At 49.7% G+C, this 14,328-nt stretch overlaps 1 protein-coding gene across 1 annotated transcript in view; it reads left to right on the plus strand.

Moving 5' to 3' along the window:
* Positions 1-13,550, plus strand: part of CCL22 (C-C motif chemokine ligand 22) — a 48,078-nt gene extending 34,528 nt beyond the window's left edge. Inside the window, exons 2-4 of the mRNA XM_060131016.1 lie at positions 7,863-7,966; positions 9,183-9,306; positions 11,829-13,550. Of these exons, the coding sequence (XP_059986999.1) occupies positions 7,863-7,966; positions 9,183-9,306; positions 11,829-11,913 (313 nt within the window). The 3' untranslated portion in view covers positions 11,914-13,550. The remainder of the gene's footprint in view (positions 1-7,862; positions 7,967-9,182; positions 9,307-11,828) is intronic.
* The last annotated feature ends 778 nt before the right edge of the window (positions 13,551-14,328 follow it).

Genomic DNA, 14,328 nt, shown 5'->3' on the forward strand with positions numbered 1-14,328 from the left:
CGTGTGTTCGATCCTTGGTCAGAGAACTAAGATCCTGCGTGCAGCGCGGCCAAAAAGCAAAACAAAACCAAAAAACCTAGGATCCAATCCAGTGTGGTCCCAGCAGATGACTTCTATTCTCTGAGCCTTGGTTCCTCATCTGAGGGGACTTACAGTAACCCCGGCTGCACCCACCTGAGATGGACTCTTCAGTCGATCTAACGAGCCCGTCTGACGGGGCTTGTTACTCTCACGGGTGCCTCTATTCCTAGTCTGATCGTGGCTGCAACGATGAGTGGCCACTGTGCACCTGGACTCTGGCATCAGACCTGAGCGCAGATTCAGGCTCCACCACTCACTGGGTGTGGAATCTAAGTCTCAGTTTCCTTCTCTGAAAAATGACGATGATGATGGTGGCCCCTTCTAAGTGTTGCTGTGGGAAGATGATGAGATAGTTGGTGTAAAACACAAGACACAGTACATCTGGCGCTCAGTAAGTACCAATGGGCTGCTGTCGTCTTTTCTTCTTCTTCTTCTTCTCCTTCTTCTTCACCTCCCCTTCCTCCTCCTTCTTCTTCCTCCTATTACTGTAGTGGTTGCCATTGTGGCCAATTAACCCCAAAGTCTTTTACTTCTTCCTCCCCACCCCTCTCTCTCCATCCCAGGATTTCCCCGTTGCCTCAGAGTCCACCTGTCTGGCCCAGGCCCTCAGATAAAAGTGCTCATCCTTCCTTCCATTTGTGGGACAACTTGGGGTGCTGATCTCCTCCCTGCCAAGTAGATGGATGGCAGGATGTCCCCTAGAAAACTTTGGCTCCTAGCTGCTCAGAAATCAGGAGCCTGGGGTGGTCCTCCCAGCCCCACGTGGAGCTCTCTCCTGGGGCCCCTCGCCTTTGCTGAAAAGAGGAAGCTCTGAGGCAGCTATTCAGGGCAGGGGCTTTCTCTTTGCCTCTCAGTGGAAGCAAAAGCCCAGACACTACTTCTAGGAATTTATCCACCAGTTGCATTCTCCCTCATGAGTATGCTCAGGGAAGGTTATTTCGGCATTTTTATGTAAATGCAAAAGACTGGAAAATCCCCAAACATCCATCCATCAGGGGACCAGCTATATGAATTTTGGTAGATCCATACAGTGAAAAACCAGATGGTCACTGGAAAGAACCCTTCCTTTCCCCCATTTCTTTCAAAGGAATGCCTTTATATATGCGCTTGCATAGACTGTTTAGGAAGGAAAAATAAGAAATCATTAAGCTTGTTTGCCTCTGAGAAGGGGAAATGAAATGTGGTTGGGAGGTCAGAGGTGAGAAAATTACTTTGCAGTCTACCCTTTTTCTGGCTGTATGAATTTAAATTTTTATCTTTTTGAATTGGTCAGTCATGCATATGGAAAATAATTTCAAATCATTCAAAAAGGTATTTGGTGGAAAATAAGTCTTTCCTCCTCTGAGCAGCTGCCCCCAACCACTACCCCGTTTCCCTCCTTAAGGGCAACTAATGTAATGAACTGTTTGTGTATCTTTCCAGATATAAGCTATGCATTTCTGTAAATCCACATTTACATGTAATTAAGTGTATTTTTATAGAGGTAATATATACATAACATAAGCTTTACCATTTAAATTGTTTTAAAGTGTACAGTTCAGTGACATTAAGTATATTCACATTGTTGTGCTACCATCACCACATTCCATCTCCAGAACTTTTTCATCTTCCCAAAGTGAAACTCTATCCCATCAAACAATAACTCCCCATTCCCTCCTCCCCCAGCCCCTGGCAACCAGCATTCTACTGTTGATCCCTATGAATGTGACTACCTCTAGGTACCTCACAGAAGCCTCTAGGAATCATACAGTATTTTTCTTTCTGTGACGGGCTTATTTCACTTAGCATAATGTCCTCAAGGTTCATCCATGTTGTAGCATATGTCACAATTTTCTTCCTTTTTAAGGTGAATAATATTCCAATGTGTGTGTGTCTATCACATTTTGTTTTTCCATTCATCCATCGATGGACACTTGGGTTGTTTCCACCTTCACGTATTTTTTAATAAACAAAAATTAATTTAAATAAAAGAAGAAGGAAGTTTAGGGGAAAGAGGATTTGATCTGGGAGCTTCCCATGCATTGCCAGTGCTGTAGAAGGACAGAAGGATAGGGCATCATCAACCTCTTGACAAGAGGAGGGAAAACATCCCCTTCATTGGCAACTGCCCGTGATTCCCCGCTTTCAGCCCCGGGAGAGAAACTCCCCTTTCCTTTCTTTGAAAGCTGGTCCTTTGAGCCCTGCCTGGGAACTCAGGGCTCCTTGAACGCAGTACCTGCCTCTTCTGCACCAGGGAGGCCAAGGGCCCTGGGGGAGCAAAGGCCTGATGGCTGCACGTGTGGCTCACCATCTTTCCAAGCCCCAGGGAAATGGGGTGCTGGGTAGCAGAGGCTGAGCCAGCAGGAAAGCCTTGGGGCCCTGCCGAGTCCCTGGGGTTGCAGGTGCTCTCCAGGGGGGAGACCCTGGGCCCACCCCCTGGAGGGGCCTCCACGAGGGCCCTGTGTAAGGAAACCCCGAGTGCAGATGAAGAACCATCAGGCCGGTTCTCTGTCTCTCACTCGCAGTCCTCCAGTGACAACCCATTTTTACAAGATGATTTCCACATTAAAAAAAATTTTTTTTTCTTTTCTCCCCATGCTTTTGTTATGAAACATTTAAAATGCTCAGGAAAGTTGTTAGAGCAGTTCCATGATTCACTACCTCACTGCAACATTGTTAACATCTTGCCATGTTTGCTTTGTCTTTCCCTTTCTCTTTCTGAGATATGATATACCTATACACATACATACATGTACATGCGTACAACACATTTGCACATACATATACACACAACCCACACGTGTGCATACATACATTCACATGTATACAACACACATACATGTATGCGTATACACACATATACACATGCACATATATAGGCGATAATACATGCATATACGTATGTATATGCACATACACACATATATACACACATATATCCCTCTACATACACACATCTATATGTACACACACACACACACACACACACACACACACACACATATATATATTTCCTGTAACCTGAACTCTTTGAAAGTAGGGTCATCATGAACTTCACCCCTAAATACTTCAAGTGCATCTCTTAAGAACAAGGACATTCTCTCACACACCTTTAAAATCTTTATGATACCTAAGAAAATCAACAATAAAGCCCTAATATCATCTAATATTTAAATTTCCTCATTTGTCCCCCAAAGGTCTTTTATAACTGTTTTCAAAATTAGGATTCAATCAAAATCTACCTGTTGCACATATTTGGCTGTTATGTCTCTTCAGTCTCTTTTAATCTTCAATGTCCCTAATCCACATTTTTTAAAAAAGAACATTGACTGTTGATCTCCACACGGTTGTCTTGTAGGAGACCCAGAAGGCCCCACCTTCTGGAGTTGTCTGTTTTCTTGCGGGGATGGCTCACCTTCCTCTAGCCCCTGTATTTCTTGTAAACTGGAAGTTAGGACTAGAGGCTTGATTAGATTCTGCGTTACACCTTTTCTTTTCTTTTTTCTTTCAAGACTTAATTTTTTAGAGCGGTTTTAGGTTCACAGAAAAATTGAGAGGAAGGTACAGAGATTTCCCACATGCTTCCTGCCCACAGACAGGCATGGCCTCCCTCACTATTAACCTCCCCCACCTGAGTGTACCTTTGTGACAAATGATGAATCTACTTTGACACATCTAAATCACCCAAAGTCCATAGTTTATATTATGGTTTATTCTCTCTTGGTGTTGTATAGTTTATGGGTTTGGACAAAAATATAATGTTGTGTATACATCATTGTGGTCTTATACAGAGTACGTTCACTGCCCTAAAAATCCTCTGTGCTCCACCTCCTCATCTTTTCTTCCCTCTAAGCCCTGGTAACCGCTGATCTTTTTACTGCCTCCATAGCTTTGCCTTTTCCAAAAGGTCATATAGTTGGAGTCATATAGTTTGTGGCCTTTTCAGATTGGCTTCTCTCACTTAGTAACATGCGTTTAAGGGTCACTTAGTAACATGCATTTAAGGGTCCTCTATGTCTTTCCCTGGCTTGATAGCTCTTTTCTTTTCAGCCGTGAATAATAATTCCATTGTCTGAATGTACCACATTTTATCTGTTCACCTACTGAAGGACATCTTGGTTGCTCCTAAGTTTTGGCAGTTGTGAAAAAGCTGCTATAATATAGGCTTTTGTGAGGACATAAGTTTTCAACTCCTTTGGGTGAATACCAAGGATCGTGATCATTGGACCAGAGAGTAGTTTAACTGATAATATATACATAATGTAAAAATTACCATTTTAATAATTTTTAAGTGTACAGTTCAGTGGCATTAAATACATTCATATTGTTGTGCAACATCATCACCATCCATCTCCAGAACTCTTCCGTCTTCCCAAACCAAAACTCTGTATCCATTAAAAACTAACTCCCTGGGGCTTCCCTGGTGGCGCAGTGGTTAAGAATCCGCCTACCAGTGCAGGGGACACGGGTTCGAGTCCTGGTCTGGGAAGATCCCATATGCCGCAGAGCAACTAAGCCCGTGCGCCACAGCTACTAAGCCTGGGTGCCACAACTACTGAGCCTGTGCTCTAGAGCCCACGAACCACAACTACCGAGCCCATGTGCCACAACTACCGAAGCCTGCACTCCTAGAGCCCGTGCTCTGCAACCAGAGAAGCCACTGCGATGAGAAGCCCATGCACCACAACGAAGAGTAGCCCCTGCTCACCTCAACTAGAGAAAGCCTGCACACAACAACAAAGACCCAACGCAGCCAAACATAAATAAGTTTATAAAAAAAAAACCCCACAAAACTAACTCCCCATTCCCTCCGCCCTCCAGCCCCTGGTAACCACCATTCTAGTTTCTGTCTCTATGAATCTGATTCCTCTAGGAACCCCACAGAGTTGTAAGCATGCAATATTTGTCCTTCTGTGACTGGCTTTGGGTAACACCTTTTTTTTTTTTTTTTTTCGCGGTACGCGGGTCTCTCACTGTTGTGGCTTCTCCCGTTGCGGAGCACAGGCTCCGGACGCGCAGGCTCAGCGGCCGTGGCTCACGGGCCCAGCCGCTCCGTGACATGTGGGATCTTCCGGGACCGGGGTAGGAACCCGTGTCTCCTGCATCGGCAGGCGGACTCCCAACCACTGCGCCACCAGGGAAGCCCTGGGTAACGCCTTTTGACAAGAGGTCTTCCAAGGCGATGCTGTGCACCTTCAATGCACATCCATCAGGAGGCTCATAGGAACTGCAGCTGAACAGGCCCTGCCCGGCCCTGCATGCAGCCCCTCCCATCTGGCTGCCCCCTGCTCCCTGACCCACTCTGCCCCAGCTGCTCAGGCCTCTCACCCTTTGCCCTTGCCCCTTCCTCCCTGGCAGGTTTCTTAGTATCTTCTGAATTTCAGCTTGCCTGTCAGCCCTCATAGAGTCTTCTCCTGACTCCCCAAACCTGCTTCCCCACAGTCACTGTCTATTTTTCTCTGTTTCATTTTCTTCGCGGCACTCACCACAGCCTGACATTACCTTATTTGGTTTTGTTTTTTTTTGTGTTTTTTTGCCTGTTTATTGTCTGTCTCCAAGGTAAACATGAGAGCAGGGACCTATTCACTCTTGTGTCCCCCGATCCTGGCAGTGTACCTGGCACGTGGCAGGTGCTTGTGTTACTCTCCTCTTGCTTCTGTAACAAATGACTTGGTGGTTTAATTCACCAATTTATTAGCTTACAGTTCAGCAGGTCAGAAGTTCTAAATCAGCCTCAGTGGAGTAAAACCGAGGTGTCGGCAGGGCTGTGTTCCTTCTGGAAGCTCTAGGGGAGAATCTGTTTCCTTGCGTTTCCCACCTTCTCGGGCACATAGCGTCACCTCATTTGGACTTCCGCTTCTGTCATCCCATCTCCTGTCTGAATCTGACCCACTCGCTGGCCCCTCTTATAATGACCCTGTGATTGCTTTGGGTCCATCCAGAGAATCCAGGAAGTCCCTCTGTTTTTGTTTTTGTTTTAATATTTATTTATTTTGGCTGCTCCGGGTCTTAGCTGCGGCACATGGGATCTTCGTAGCGGCATGTGGGATCTTTAGTTGCGGCATGTGGTCTTCTTAGTTGCAGCATGCAGACTCTTAGTTGTGGCATGCATGTGGGATCTAGTTCCCCGACCAGGGATCGAACCCGGGCCTCTTGCATTGGGAGCACAGAGTCTTACCCACTGGGCCACCAAGAAAGTCCCAAGGAAGACTTTCTGTTTTAAGGGTCTTAACTTCAACACACCTGCAAAGTCCTTTTTACCAGGTAAGGTCACACGTTCACAAGTTTGGGGAATTAGATATGGACATTTTGGGGCGGTTCATTATTCTGTCGACCAAGGGCTCAATAAATATTTGTTGAATGAATGAAAGAATGAATGAGTGGATGGATACCTCTACAAATGGAGTGCTGAGTCCTGAACTCCAGGATGGCTTATCTACTTACAGGCAAGGCCCCTCTTCCTCTGAGCCCGGGTTTCTTCTTCCATTAGATGTGTTCTGAGCACCCACCATGTACCCCACTCTTGGTAGACCCTGGAATGCCAAGACAAATAAAGGGAGACCCCACCTTCTAAGAGCTTGGAGTTTGGCTTCTGGGAGGAGATTGAGAAAGAGAAAACCTGATGTAGTCTGTTCAAGTCCACGTTCTAGGTCACCTCAGAGAATTTTGGAGTCCTGAGGGGGTGTGTTTACCTAGAAGGTGACATTTCAAATGGCTCTTGATGCACGAGTAGCAGTTTACGTGGTAGAGAAGTGGCAAGGGCATTCACGGCCAGGGACAAGCCACAGACCTCTTTGAGAAACTCTGAGGACTGTGGATGTGATTCCTCAGGGGAGTGAGACCAGCTGGGCAGAGGTGGTGGGGTCGTGTCTGGAATGGAGGCCTTGAAGGCCACAGTCAGGGGCATGGGTTCAGGGGGCCACAGCAGGGTTTTGAAGCAGGAGAGAGGCATGTGCAGCTTTGAATCCGGGCTACTCACTCTGGTCACTGCAGTGTGGATAGGGGAATGAGGGGCCAGCATCTGAGCCTGAGGTGGAGGTGGCCTGGACTGGGCAGGGACGATGGGGATGGAGATAAGTGGACAGATCCGAGACAGACTGAGGTAGTAGAATCAGTGGGACATGGCGGTAGATTGAGAAGGGGCTGGGTGAGGAAGAGCGTGGAGACAGCTGCGAAGGAAGGACAGGCAAGATGGAAATGTGTGGAAGCTCTTTATAGCTGTTGAGTGGACCATGAACTGGCCCAAGCTGAGACTTTGTGAGAAGCCCTAGAGGACACCGGTGATGGGGCAGAGAAACTAACCCAATGGCTTCATAGGCTTCTCCCTTTGAAGACCGATCAGTGATGCAGGTCACCCTTCATCAAGATGGGCCTCAGTTCCAGGTGAGGGTTTAGGGCTATTTGGCTCCTGTCCACATTCTCACTTGATTTACAAACAACCACTGGGGTAAATACGTAGGACTGCAAAACCATGTCTCCCATTTCTAGATGGGTAAACTCAGTCCCAGAGACATGGCCAAGGCCACACAGCCAGCAGACCCCAGGGAGAACAGGCCTCCAAGAGGCCCAGCTCAAGGGGATTTTGCAAGTCTCTTGGGACCCAGAGGGGAGGTCAGGGTGGGGGTCCCCTTTGAGTGGTTCCTGGCCACAGAGAATTTCCTTCTCTCTGGAGGAAGTGGGAGTTCTTCTTTCATAACGTGAATGTCAGAGATTCTGGGCTCACCGGTGACTAAGAGTGTCTGAGGCTTGTGGGTGTAGCAAGCGTTTAAATACCAGAGCTTCCTGTCCTTTGGCGATTGTAGACACCTGAGCTGGGACACGCAGGACGAAAGTATGGCCAGCCTGCGGACCCCACTCCTGGCTGCCCTCATCCTCCTTGCTATGATACTTCAAGCAACAGAGGCAGGTGAGGCTGGGAAGAGGGAGGGCTCTCTGCAGAGGTCAAGGTCAGATACTGGGGTATCTTCCTCATGTGGTAGAAAGAGCACTGAACTGAGAGCAGAAGACTCCAATCTGCCGCTGGCTCTTGGGCTAGTCCCATTGCTTCTCTGGACCTCAGTTTATACATCTGTCAGATGGATAGTTTTGAAGGCTTGGAGTCTAGGATCTATCTCAGCTGGGCTCGGGGTTGTAGTGGGCATGGCCCAGGGTCTCCTACTCCAGAGAACTCAAGGGTAGGGCCTTGGGATGTGAAGAAGAAGCCACTGAAGGAGGCCAGCTGGGGTGGGTAAAGGCAGGAGCAACGGTAATAGATGTTCCCTTGGAAAACCAGTCCTGCCCTCTCACTGCCCCATTTTTCTCCAGAACCTGCCCTCAACACTGGGTTCCTGATTTCTCTTTCCATTCCAATGTTCACTCTTCTGCCCTATGATGGGTAGGGGAATGAGAACTGGACTGGGAGTCTGGGAGCTAGGAACAATACTGCTCGGTTATTGGGGTTCCTGAGCCCCTTCCCTGCATGACAGGCCCCATAGGGTAGGTACTATTATTACCCCCTGGGTCTGAGGAGGAAATTCGGTCTCAGATGTTAAGTGACTCACAGCAGAGCGAGACTCGAACCCGGGCTTCCATGCCTGGACTCTGCCTGAGCCCTTGTCCTGACTCTCCAGGGTCATGCTGTGTGATCTGGGCAAGTCCTCCCCCATCTCTGGACCTCAGCCTCACCATTTGCACCATGAAGGGGATTAGAGTAGATGTGAGCTGAAGGGAAGTTCTCAGGTTACCTGGGAAGTTCTTCAGAGTGTCCACCTGGTTCAGCAGGGCTGGGACTAGGCACCGAGCTTTTCCAACAAGCTCCTAGGTGATGCTGATGGTGTGGGTCCACAGACCTCAACTTGAGTAACAAGGTTCTAGGGCTCCTTCCTGTTCAGCGTGTCTGGTCCCATCTAGAGCTTAGGGCATTGCTGATGCTCGGTCATTCTGAATCCCTCTCCCTTGAGCTGACCAAAGCGGAGTGTAGACTTTGGGCACTCAGCGGCTTCTCAGAGGCCCCAAGAGTGGGGACTCTGAGGGCCCAGAATCCTCTGGACACCAACCTTCCACATGATAACAGAAAAGCTGGGTCAGAGGTTTGGGCCAAGGGAGAGCAGCCTGTGACTCCTCTGAGCACCCTTCTCCCCCAGGCCCCTACGGTGCCAACGTGGAGGACAGCATCTGCTGCCGGGACTACATCCGTCATCCCCTGCCCCTGCGTCTGGTGAAATATTACTACTGGACTTCGGACTCCTGCCGGAGGCCTGGCGTGGTGTGAGTAGGAAGCCGGGGAGACAAGACCTTGGAGAGCTTGACGGGTGGGGCCTGGGAGGCTGCAGGTGCGCCCAGGGATGGAGGAATGCAGCTGAGCATCCGGATGTCAGCTGGGAGCACTTGGCCGAACTAGACGGCTCAGCTGAGGCTTGGGTGGACCAAGAAAAATATCATGTTATCATTCAACAGATATTCTCAGGCACCTCTTATGTGCCAGGCAGCGTGCCAGGTTCTAAGGATGCAGAGGGTGCCGCTCCACCCCGCCAAGGCAGATAGGTAGTGCAGAGCTGCCGTAGAGCGTAGGGTTCAGGGTACAGGCAGTATGCCTGGTTCCGCTGAGTCAGCAAAGATGCTCCCATCAGAAGCATCTTGGATCCCCAGTGCCCTGGGAGTCAGTTACTTGAGGCAGCCTATTCTTACCAGGAGCATATTAAGAGCTGACACTAAGTGCTTCCTCAGGGCCAGGCACTGTTCTGAGCATGACTGTTTAATTCTCACAATGATCCTATAAGGAGGTGCTATTCTTTCCATTTTACAGATGGAGAAACAGGCTTGGGGTGGGGTGAGGGGAGAAGTGACTTGCTCAAGGTTGCCCAGGCTGGAACCAGGACTCCTGGGTCCTCGTTTAGGGCTTTCTCCTAAGGAAGGTTCTTATTCTCCTTTGCTTCTTTGCTTCCTTTTCCTCGGCCTGGAGCCTGCCCCCGCCCCTGCCCCTCCCCCTGCCCCTGCCCCTGGCTGGGTGACGGGACCTGTCCTTTCTGGGGCAGCCCCTCTGGCTGCTGCCTGCCAAACCACAGAGTGGGGGGTGTTTGAGCTTGGGGATTTATGACCCCCTTTGGGGCCCTGTCATCTTCTCATCTGAATCCTTCTCACTCATCTTCCGTCCCTCAGAGGGGTCTGTGGGTAAAGTACAAGAAGGCTGAAACAGGAAGGCCTGCCACAGTTCTGGTCACTTCAATACTGGGCCTCAGTTTCCCAATCAGTAGAGCGGGAGTGATCACTTTCATTTATTTTTTTAATCAAACATGTAGAGAGTGCTTGTTAAGTGCTAGGCACTGTTATAGACGCTTTATAAACATTAACTCATTTAATCCTTCAAGCAACCCTATGTAGTAGGTACTGTTACAGTCCCAGGTACTGTTACAGTCCCCTTTTTTTTTTTTTGCGGTACGCGGGCCTCTCACTGTTGTGGCCTCTCCCGTTGCGGAGCACAGGCTCTGGACGCACAGGCTCAGCGGCCATGGCTCACGGGCCCAGCCGCTCCGCAGCATGTGGGATCTTCCCAGACCGGGGCACGAACCCGTGTCCCCTGCATCGGCGGGCGGACTCTCAACCACTGCGCCACCAGGGAAGCCCCTACAGTCCCCTTTTTAAAGGTGCATAAATGTGCACAGCGAGTTACGGGGCCTCTCAAGCATCACAGGGCAGAATAATAGTAAGTGGGAGGTGCACTGCTCAACGCCTGACATATAACAGATGCTCAGTGAGAGACAGTACACATGTGATTATTGGATCTCGAGCCAGAAGGGATTCTAGAAAGAATGTGGCTCAATGAATGAGAAGATCAAAGCTCAGAGAGGGTCTGAGCCTTGTCCAGTGTCACAAAGCAGCCAGGGCAGGCTGTCCACGTGGCCAAGATCAACACTGCTTTGCTGCCTTCTTTGTTCTTTCTGTTTATTGGTCATCTGGGGGTGCGTGTGTGTGTGTGTGTGTGTGTGTGCGCACGCAGATCAGGGGTGTTTGTTGCAGCTCTGGCAAAAGTGGAAGCCTTAGCCCACTACTGCCATGTGGTCTTGGGCTATTGTTCACCTCTCCTCTCTGTGCTCAGGTCTCTCAGAGGGGCCTGGGTGGGGATGCTCGTTCACAGCGAGCACGATGAGTCAGGTCTTACCAGCTCTGGCACTTAGACAAGTTGCTTTACCCCATTGGGCCTCGCTTTCTTCAGCTATTAAGTAGATAGAATATTGGAGGCTCATAGGGTTGTTGTAAGGACTTATTAAGGAAATCAATGTTAAAAGTTCAGGCCAGGTCCTGGCACAATTATATATCACCTACTGTCTGCTGTGCACTGTTCTGAGCACTCCAGTTTATATTAACTCATCATATCTTCATCAAATTCCTATGAGGTTGGACCAGAATTATCATGCCCGTTTTACAGATGTGGAAACTGAGGTTCAGAGAAGTTAAGGGGCTTGCTAACATGTGGCAGAGCTAGAATTCTAATCCAGATAGGCTGTCTCCAAAATTCATGCTCTTGGCTACTACCCAATACTCTCTCCCAAGGCAATGTCAGCAAAGATTATGGGACTCCTGGGCATTCTATTTCCTGGCCTGCCCTGGCACTCATGGCTGGGGCTGAAGGTATGGGAAGTCCTTGCTGCTTATCTCCCCCTCTCCGTCTTAAGAAATGTGTTTGCCTACAGCAGGTGTCTCATAAATGCTAAGGTTCTGCAGCGGGGCTGTGGCATCCTTGCTGCACGCTAATGGCGCCTCCTTGTCTCCCTGGTGTTTCCGCCTTCCAGCTTGCTAACCGTGAGGGACCGAGAGATCTGTGCTGATCCCAGACTGCCCTGGGTGAAGAAAATTCTCCAGAGGCTGGACCAATGAGGCAGGCCCTGCCCTGATGACCGTGGCCTTGGCTCCTCCAGGAAGGCTCATGGAGCCCCACCTCCCTGCTGTTACAGCTGCTCCCCGACACAACCCTGTACCAACAACCCTCTCAGCGGTCCCTGATCTTGATGTCTGCAGCTGTCACTCCCAGTCAAGCCTCCCACTGTCACTCTCATCTCCCCACTTACCCTTCCAACCCATCCTCTGCCCCACCAAAGCCAGAGGGTCCACAGTCCTGGTCAGTCAGTCCCCTGCTCAAAATGCTTCCATGGCTCCCCTTTGCCCTAGGCTGAGGTCAGAGCTCCTGAGCCTGGCATCCCTGCCCTCCAGATCTGGGTCTTATCCTTTGCCTCCAGCCCTGCCTCATTTCCCTCCATGCGTGTTGGACTCCGGCTCCCTGTTCTCCCAAACCCATGTCACACATTTCCACTTCTGGCTCTTTTCCCGAGCTGCTCCTGACACCCAGAATGTCTCCCCATCCTCTGCACATGTCCAACCCCACCAGCCCTCCAGGGCATCACTCAACCTAAGCAGCCAGTAAGTGAGTCATTTTTTAGACTTCCCCTGGCCCTCTGCCCCCTTTTAACAGCCCTGATCACAGTCTACCCAGAATTCTCGGGAACTGGGAGCTTGTCCTCCAGCCCCACCAGCTGGACCGATATCCACACCTGAGTTACTTTGTCTCCCGGCCTCTGGCACAGAGCACAGGGCCTGGCTCAGAATCAGGGCTCAATAAGAGGCTGCAGGTTGAATCAATAAAAGTAATGTCCGTCTCCCACCTCTCAAGGGCTCTGACACATCAATGCAGAGACTCAAGGTCATCTAGAGAAGGGCTGGCGGGGTTCATTAGGAAGCCTCAAATTTACCCAGATTCACCTTTCTTCCCCATGTTACCTCTTTAACCTTCTTGCCTCCCTTGGGTTTTTTACTGCTTCTCCAACATCCCGGCCTGACCTCTTCAGAGTCCTGAATTTCCTCTTCCTCCTTCCCCAAATAGCTGACAACCAAATTCCTGCTATGGGGTGAATGAGTACCCTTGGCTTGGTATTATAAGCTCTAGTTATATATGTATAAGAAAAGAGGGCAAATGCTTAAAAGGCCAAATGGATGACTGGAAGAATTTTAAGAAATGTGTGGGAGGGGGACAAGGTAGAGATTTCCTGGTCCTTGGAGTGAATGTGTGGGGTATAGTTAAGTGAAAGAGCCTTGGATGGAGGTTGTTCTCAGGTGGCTGGGGCCAGGCTAAGGACTGGGACTTAGGACTTATCTACACCTCTTTGAGGACCACAGCTTCCCCAGGTATCTGTGCTTGTTCCTTTCGGAGGGAGCCTGGTATAGTATGGCAGGGTGGTTGTTGCTGTGTGACCCTGAGGAGACCATCTAACCTCTCTGAGCCTCACCTGAGAATGAGAATACCTACCTTATGGGATTGCTGTGGGGCTCAGATCCAAGTCACAGAAAATGTGGCTTTGCCGGCGATGAAACTCAGTGTCTTCCGGGGCTTGTGTCCCACCGGGAGCCCAAGGTCATTTGCCCACTATAGGCACCGGAAGTGTTAACCCACTGCCCATGCACAGGGCCTTCAATTTTTCTGGGATCTCCCTCCGCTCCTGTCCTGCCCTTGCCCTTGCCCCTCAAGCCTTCTGGAAAATAAATCCTCTACAACAATGTCTGTTTTGTTCCTTGGCATGTGCTGTTCCTGTGAGGTGGGGCAGGGGACGCATGGCCCCTCTCTCCCAGTGGGGAGGCCCTTGACATTGATATGTGAGCTGGCTTGCCCAAGGTCACCCTGTGAGAAGGTGGGAAATCCCAGCTAGACATGAGGACCTGGGAAGTAGCTGAGCAGGTGCCAGCAGGGAACCCCACACATTTGTCCACCCTGGGACCACTTGTCAGGAGGAGCTGATGAAATCATTCATTCAGTCCTCAAGTCTAGATCTTTGAGCAGCATATTCATCCATTCATTCAATAACCCAATCTCAACCTTCCCACTTCAAGGGTGGACACAGAGGCAGAGGAGAGTATATCAGTCAGGAAATGCTACTTCTTGCAAAAAACAACCCCCCAAATCTCAGTGGCTCAACTCCATAGAAGTTTTTTTCTTCTCACATGAAGTCTTATCAGGCATTCCTGGTCTGTGGGCGACCTTCCATCCATGTGGTCATTCAAGGACCCAGGCTGCTTCCTTCTCATGGCCCTGCCCACCTCCAGGACCAGGTCTCCTCTCCATCATCCAGCAGATGAGAAAAGAGAATAGAGGCTTGTGGGAAGGTTTTTTATGAGCTGGGCCAGGAAGAGGGGCTCATCACTTCTGCCCACGTGCCATTGGCAGAACTTAGTCACATGACCACCCTGACAGCAAGGGATGCTGGGAAGTGCAACCAAGCTGTGTGTCCAGGAGGAAGACGGAGT

The sequence above is a fragment of the Lagenorhynchus albirostris genome, chromosome 19, assembly GCF_949774975.1.
Source record: "Lagenorhynchus albirostris chromosome 19, mLagAlb1.1, whole genome shotgun sequence".
Lineage (NCBI taxonomy): Eukaryota > Metazoa > Chordata > Mammalia > Artiodactyla > Delphinidae > Lagenorhynchus > Lagenorhynchus albirostris.